The sequence below is a fragment of the Oryza glaberrima genome, chromosome 5, assembly GCF_000147395.1.
Source record: "Oryza glaberrima chromosome 5, OglaRS2, whole genome shotgun sequence".
Taxonomy (NCBI): domain Eukaryota; kingdom Viridiplantae; phylum Streptophyta; class Magnoliopsida; order Poales; family Poaceae; genus Oryza; species Oryza glaberrima.
The window spans coordinates 3,604,038-3,612,588 of NC_068330.1; the positions used below are offsets into that span (position 1 = coordinate 3,604,038).

The window sequence follows — 8,551 nt, forward strand, 5'->3', positions numbered from 1 at the left end:
TCACCTTGGCCCTGAGAGCTCAACAGCTTCCAACTGAATTGAATTGCACTCATCTGGAGCAAAATTTACAGGGGATGACAGCATGAACTCCGGCGTGCTCGGTTTCGATCTCTCGGCATCTTTCAGAGTCTCCCATTTCTCCACAACTGAACCATCACTCTCTTGCAGCATTCTAGCAATCTCAGCCATACTTGGGCGTTGGTCTGGGTTGTACATTGTGCAGAGCAAAGCTATCTTAACCATTTCCTCCAACTCAGCAATGACATAGTTGTCTCTCAGTCTACTGTCCACAAATGAGCTTAGCTTATTTCCTTCAAGAAGCTCCTTTGCCTGCAATAGGTATGCACGATTGTGTGTGATTAATAGCAGTTCGTGGCAATTGAAATAAACTAAGAAACATTGTTTTTGAGAATTATTGAAGTGCATGTGCATAAATAAGATCTTGTACAGTGGAGTTACTTATTTTCATATTTGGCCAAAGTTCCACACTGGTATATGTGTTAACAAATGTTAATCTTCAATTTTTTTCTCCATTGATATTTTTTCTCTCAACCAAGATAATATTTTCAAAAATGTGTTTTTTTTGTCATATTTCAGTTTGCTGATATACTATTTTGTACCATTGGATTGTATTCTATTGGCATGAACACAACCAAGTATGTACAATATTAGGAGTTAAAGCTATGGAACTTGTGGAAATGAACTAAATCAAAACATCACACTTTTTAAATATGGAACAGAATAAGCTGAACTTATAGAGGAAAAAAAAACAGGGAGTAGCTAGTAATTTACCCAATCAAGAATTCCTCCCTCCTGATACTCATCCTCATGAAGCTCCATCGTTTTCCGACCGGTGATTAACTCGATCAACAAGAATCCGAAGCCGTAAACATCGGTCTTCTCTGATGTTTGGCCAGTCATCAAATACTCTGGAGGAATGCGTCCCATTGTCCCCCTTACTGCTGTGACAGCATGAGACTCACCATGATCCAAAAGTTTTACAAGTCCAAAATCTGCCACAACTGCTTCAAAATACTCATCAAGGAGAACATTGGAGGCCTTTATGTCGCGGTGGATAATTTTCGGATCACATTGCTCATGCAAATAGACCAACCCGCGTGCCGCGCCTAGCGCTATCTTCCTTCTCCTTGTCCAGTCTAGAGTAGGCTTACCACCCACATATTCTGACAAAGTGAGGAAAAACAGTTAGTTCAGTTTGCTCATAGAAAATGAAAATACTTAGTTCAGAAAACATTGTTTGTGTGTGGCAATGAATGAAGAACTTATACATCATTTTCATATAATTCTTTTCACCAGCCAATGCCCTATTGACTCAGTTTCATACTAACACAAATATATGTAATGAAATCTATAGGAACAAACAAAAACAAACATAATGACTGTAATCTAAAGAAAGAACAGAACAACTGAAAATAAAGAACTCTACTATATATCTTTTGTCTTTCTCCCAAATGCCGGGTCAATGTATTTATATTCGGTCTAAAAATACTGAAAATAAACATGAATGTCAGTCTGTCAGAGAAAGGGTAAATCCCAAGGACACTTAAAAAAAAACATATGATTGTTTCATAATGTATCAACTAATAGATACCTTTTGTTATACATCCTTTGGAGGGAGACAATAATGACAGTACACAAGATGCACATAGTTTTTAGCACTTGTACCGTTAACAGTATAATATGCATAGACCAAGAAAACAAATGTGATGGTAAAATATAGACCACCTTACATAAACATTTGAAAATAAGGCAAGGACAACATGTATAATCACCTTACATATGGTTAGATAAGGTATATTATGTTATTATAGTGCTCCATCTTTGATTGGTAGGCTATCAATATTTTCTTTTCATTTTGACAAACCAAGGCAAATCTCAAGTACACACCAACTTTAACTTTGACATATTCAGAAAGTGCACTATAGTTTTTTAATGAAAAAACTCACATGTAGTACATATTTTTGAGAAATATATTACTGCCTTGTATAATTAACATCTATACTTTACATCCATTAGAAAATATAGGACTTTGAGAAAAATAGGACTTTGACATGCCCCATGTGTGTCAGTGTACATCATGCATAAATGACAAAAGAATATACTGAAGCATGGGACTAACCTTGTAATTTAGAAGAAACAGTTCCATTTGGCATGAAAGGGTATACGAGGAGCCTTTCAGTGTCTGTAATACAGAACCCAGTAAGACGAAGGAGATTGCGATGAACAATCAAGCTTATTACTTCAACTTCTGTGTGGAACTGATCATCCCCACAAACAGAAAAACAATCTTTCATCCTTTTAACAGCAACTATTGTGCCATCACGCAAGCGACCCTTGTATACTATTCCAAATCCTCCCTGCCCCAAAATGTTTCTTCGGTCGAAGTTATTGGTAGCTTCTTTGATCTCCTTGATCATGAACTGCTTCAGATGGCCTAGGTATATTTCTGGTCCTGGATAAATATGATCACATTCAGGAATCAGAGTACTGCACAGTAAAATTAGCATAACTCTACAGTCATGCTAATTGAAGAATCAGTTAAAATGCCTAAACTGAGGAAAACACGGTATTTGGCTAGAGCCCAAATGTTGTATCATACTTAGAAATTGTTGATTTTTTTAATCTAAAAAGACAAAAATGGGAAAACTAAACATAAGCATGTATGAAAGGCAACCATGCATGGGCATGACTAGCATCAACACAAAAATATGATTAGTTATGTGAAATGTTAATGCAGTTAGACCCCTCTGCACTATTAGGATTTTCTTATCAGCATTGAATTGGTTCTCATATGTTATATCCAGTTGTTAGCCATGTACCAAATGGTAGCAAAGCTAAATCAATGGTCAAAGGGAAAGAGATCCACACAAAAATATGAATATCAAACTTTTCGAGTCAGTGCACATGATAGAATATCTTTAAAAAAAGGTGCAGAAAGATTATAATATATTTTTCTAGAAAGTCTAATATCTAAATGTCCTACCGCAGACCAAGATTAACAAGCTCTGGATCTCTCCCTCACCTATACTTTTCAGCACATAAAAAAAAAGCCATGGCCACCCATATCCCACTCATGCCTCTCTTCGGACACAATCGGCACCACCTGTCAATTCCCCCACCTACCTATCTCATCTTCAACACCATAATTAGCTCCCCGTGCCCAAGCCACCCATCCTAGGGCAGTGGCGGAGGATAAACTGAAAAAAGGCATGATGGCTGACACAACATTGCCACAATGATGCTTAACGGCAAACACCCCGTGTGGTTGTGCCACGTGCCCTAGCATGCACCACCGGGCGCTCAACGGCGAACACCTTATGCGGCTGTGCCACGTGCCGCCGGCCACTCCTTGGCTCCGCCGCACCGAGCCGCCACAAGCACCTCCAATCTCCCTTGCTCGGTCTCGACTATATATGGCGGCGCTAGGATTTAATACTTATTGCTCTGACCTACCACCCATGGCCCACAAACTAGTATCATATATAATACCTATATTGAACCAAGCCCACGGCCCATGAGCATATGGTGCGCTATCTCCTCGCACAGGCGAAAGGTGCATCCATGGGTTTTGTTAGCTAGAAACGCGAGGTCGAGAAGGGGGGGGTGCTCGTTGGCAAATCAAGACTTTGTTGTGAGATGCCATCTGCTCTGTCATAAGGGCTGAACCAGCCATGGGCCAAGCTAGTGTTATCCCAGTTGATCATGGGTCCAACTTGTATTGTAGTCCAGACAGCCTAAGTCTTGGTTCGCACATACAACTCTCATGCTCTATACCCTTCCGTATTGTTTTGCCATTCCCCTTTTGCCACTTCAGATGAACATGACCTCAACCATCACCATCTTTCATATCACACGCTCTACGGCACTTAATAATAACTCAACACTTCGAACCATCATTGGTGAACTCAAGCACAGTCAACATCCCCACTTGTCACAAGCACCGACGTCACATGTTACTGCACCCCATGCTACTTACCCTAAGGATCCAAAGTTAGGTAACCACTAACCAAAACACCCTAGAACCTGTACTATGACACAAAAGAATGTACAACTCTATTTCGGTCAGTCTATCTTTACAATAGTGTAGGAAGCATTGGCATACAACTCTAAGTAAGCCTACCTCTGCTATGCATGTCAATCCATGACAATGTTCGTGGCTTGATCTCTTTAGCCCGATTGAATCATGAATAACCGTTAACCACGACAATGCCGTACCGTCATTTCAAAGACATGTACTCTATTTTCCTTAATTCTACCCCAAGTAAAGTTTGGTAAATAAAATGTTATAATTATATAATAAGAGAATGAAATAATGAAAGATATCATCATGGACCATCGTAAAAATATGTGAATTGCAAAATACCATTGTGTGCGAGAATGACACATGGCACTGGATCCATATGTCAATAGCACGTATGATGGTATTGTCCAACTCCATGATTTTTTTTAGTGTTTAAAGAAAATTGGATACATTGGCATGTAACTGTTGATGCATTGGCAAAAAAGAAGAAGATGCTAAGGCAGCATTGTAGGCAAGCCTAGTGCTTGTTGTGATCTCATGAAGGCTGGTTGTGAGAAGATTTTTCATTCTAGCTACCTTGGTGTTTTATGTATGCGATCAGAGTTCCAATCATAAATCATTATTGTTTTCCTTCTAACTTAGTATCGCGTTCATAGGAACATGTTATTATGTGCTCCTACTCATTTTGGTACGGAAATATGTGGCCTGAGCATCTTGATACAAATGTTTCAGACCCTCGCAAAATTACTTTTTGTACAGAAGTTAATGCACTAAACCTGTAACAAAATTAGCTAACATGTAGAACCTCAAGAGAACTCTCCACTTTATTGGACTTAATGCAAACTTTCCTCTAATATCACAGTGCAAACCCTCCACCAACAACATTAAAACATAAAACATTATTATGTTGTATATAAGTGCCAAAAATGGCAAGCACTCCCAAAAGAAAAAAAAAACAATCAGGGTGACTCCAAAGTTAACCTATTGATATTATGACCTATACTGCCCCCTTGCAGGTAGATGTCATAACAAATCTTGCACATATATGCAGTACTACTTGAGATGTCATTACCATCGAAATCAGCAAAGATCTGGTGTCGCCTACGCCACTGCGAAATAGACGCGACAAATCCAGCAATCAAGAAAACTATTAGAAGAACAGCTGCTATGTAGAATGAAACACGCCGAGCAGTTCCTGCCAAGCCTTTCCTGTGAACTGGGAAGAGAAAATGACTCTAATTAGAACATGCAAGAGAGCATGAATGCCCAAACTTGCTTGCTTCACACAATTTGTTTAAATAATGGTTCATATGCAGTTAAATGTCCAAGAATTTGGGTGGTGAACAATTTGTCTTACTGATTGGTTCTTCTATGCTGACAGCAACTGGTTCTTCTGCTGCAGAAGGGACAGCAATCGTCTCTTCTATCACAGAAGTACAGGTTCCTTCACAACTGAAGTTTTGTATCAAAGGATTTCCACGAAGGCTTATCAAGTATGGCAAGTGAGAGAAACAGAGAAAAGAGAAGGCAAATTAGTGGTAACCCCTAAGAGATAGGCCTGCTCACTTTGTTACCAAAAAAAACCTTACCAAGTTTTGGCATAGCCAAAATTTTGGCATAGTTACCAAAATTTTGGCAACTTGTCAAAATTTTGGCAGGAGTTCTTATATAGTTACCAAAATTTGGCAGCAAACTAAATGTAGCCACTTTTTTAGCAACTTTACCAAAATTTGGTAAGGTTGAAAATGGCATCAAAGTGAACAGGCCCATAATGTTGAGACAGATTGCACTGTTTAGTTAGACCAAGGAAGAAAAACTCATTCTAGATCACTTACAAAACACTCTTCGCGCTAAAAACCGGTGCTGGACCACTCAGGTTGTTAAAGGATAGATCCCTGAAATAGTTCAGCTCAAGCTCAATATCACAACAAAAAAGGTTTACAAGAACAATCAAGCAATAAGAAGAAATTGGCAAGGAGAATTATACAGGAGGACAATGCTGGGAGCAGTGGCTAGTGAATCAGGTATAGATCCAGATAAATTGTTGTGGCTCAATCTCCTGGAGGAATGAGGCAAGCAGAAAAAAAAATCAGGTGGTCCAATTCATGTTCATATCTGTTATGCAACAACAAAATAACAATGCCTTCAAATAAAAAAACATAAGAGTATTTTGAGGCATTCATTCTACTACCACCGGCATTATCACTAGTACAAACAATCAAAGCCATTATGCAACAAAATAACAATGCCTTCAAATCAATAGTCATAAGAGTACTTTTACTGTATTCTCTACCAATAGTATTCTACTACCAGTATTATCTCTAGTACAAGCAATCCGAGCCGTTGATTTATACATTCTACTACCGGTAGAAACAATTATTCTACAATTTCTACCTTTATACTACAATCAGTAGATCAGGTGATAGTAGAAACAGATATAGTCCATTGGATGAAAAAAAAACATGGAATGTCTAGATTGATTATACTTCCAGTAGACACCACTATAAAAATAGTCTAATCATAAATGCTAATCTTACATGAGGAAGATGCCCTTGGAATGACCCAGTATGCTTGGAATAGTGCCTGTGAAGTGATTATATGCCAGGTCCAGCGTTTGTAGCACCTTCAGCCTGCCTATGGTGTCAGGAATAGGGCCAGAAATTGCATTGTGTTGCAAAAACCTACACAAAATTCAAACCAAAATTCAAACCAAATTCCATTTCCTGAGATTATCTGTCTATAACAGTGAAAAAAGCCTTGTCGTGGAATGTTGGATTCGAAAAGGAACCCATGCTCAGTGAGAATTGATGTTTCACATTTTGTCCAAAATTCTCTTGTTCCAAACAGGGGTGAAACAATCGCATAGATAATTTATACTAATTAAAATATTAGGAGGGGTGGTATCCATTCCCACACCATCCCTACCAGTAACATCTGAACCCCACAATCTATACTATTACACTACATTTCATTATTGGCTCCCTCAAATTTAAAAGTCACTTACTTGTTCAATAAGAAAATCATAGTATTAGTTAGACTAAATAAGTACTTATTAATTGATTTAATAAGCTAGAAATTCAATTTGGGCTGAATTCGTTTCCTAATGTTCCCAACTCCTCTCTTCCATTTTCCACACGCACACGCTTTCCAAACTACTAAATGGTGTGTGTTTTGCAAAAAAAAAAATCTATAGAAAAGTTGTTTTACAAATTATATTAATCTATTTTTAAAAAATAGCTAAAACTTAATTAATCATGTACTAATAGGTCGCTCAGTTTGACATGATCGAGGAATTAGTTCCGAACTACAATCACCGAACTCAACCTTGTTTTCCATTGCAACGCACGGGCTCTAGGCTAGTAATGTAAATATTATATATACAGGGTTAGTGTTTCACATTTTGGAAAGAAGAAATAAAATAGGAGGCTGGAGGATTCCAAAACTTCAGAAGATCTAACGAATTTTTCAGAAAAAAAAAATCGAAACATGTACATATTTTTTCTGAATTTGAAGAAACTCTCACTTAATTCAAACAAATTTAAAATTTCTGGTCGGAGCCACTTCCTGATCAAGGGATCCACTGTAGATCCAAAATTCTGTAAACTTTTGGTTGGGAAGAACTGGAATTCCAGATGAATCAGAACAAAATTAAATTTCCCAAAATTCCCTTGAAATTTCTAGGTCACAAACGGAACGGACACCGATCGAGTACAGTTAGAGAGAACCAATCCGTACAGGAGTCGCAGCCGCCTGAGCTTCCCGATCGCCGGCGACAGCGTGCCGGACAGATTCCGGTGAGCCAGATCGCTGCAAAACCGAACAGAAAACGGTGAGAGATCGATCCATCATCAATCCGAGCTCCGGCGAACCCGCCATGGCCGGCGGCGGCAAGCACAAGCACAGAAGAAAATGGACAGCTAGCTAGCCAGCACATACAGCACGGACACATGGCCGGTCTTGGAGCAGGTCACCATGCTCCAGTTGCACGGGCCGCCGCCGCCGCCGCCGCCGCCGCCGCCGCCGGCGACGACGCCGCCGGCGACGACGCCGCCGGAGTTGGCGTTCCAGTCGGCGAGGACGTTGGCCGTGTCATGCAGCGCCGCCTTGACGGCCAGCAACGCCTCCGCTGCAAGACGCACGCGAATGCAGCAAGAAAAACCGGGTGAGTGAGTGCAGCAAGAACTGAAAATTTTTCAGTTGCAAATTCGCAATATATATATCAAGAAAAGATTGATATATTTGGAAGAACTTTTATCATCATGATTCAAGCAAGAAAGAATAGCATGAGCTAAGAAACCAATCAAAGATCAAACTAAGATGAGAAGACAAGGCTTGCGATCAAAGAATTTTTTATTTTCTTTTCTTTTTTTGCGTGTTCAGCACCTTCACCTTCACCTTCGCCGGCGGCGGCGGCTGGGGAAGAAAGAACATCCGGCGGCGCCGCGGGCGCCACGCCGGCGGCGGCGGAGGAGGCGGACACCACGAGGCTCAGAACCAGCACGGCGAGCA

The 8,551-nt window shown here is 39.9% G+C and overlaps 1 protein-coding gene across 1 annotated transcript; it reads right to left on the reverse strand.

The window, feature by feature from the left end:
* On the reverse strand, window positions 1–8,031 carry LOC127774648 (protein NSP-INTERACTING KINASE 3-like). Its single transcript, XM_052300927.1, has 10 exons — window positions 7,979–8,031; window positions 7,778–7,849; window positions 6,580–6,723; window positions 6,030–6,101; window positions 5,878–5,937; window positions 5,400–5,527; window positions 5,115–5,258; window positions 2,141–2,473; window positions 793–1,184; window positions 1–330 (listed from the first exon to the last, which is right to left on the reverse strand). Exons 1-10 carry the CDS (start codon window positions 8,014–8,016, stop codon window positions 1–3), a joined length of 1,713 nt encoding a protein of 570 aa, XP_052156887.1. The 5' UTR covers window positions 8,017–8,031.
* Window positions 8,032–8,551: the final 520 nt, after the last annotated feature.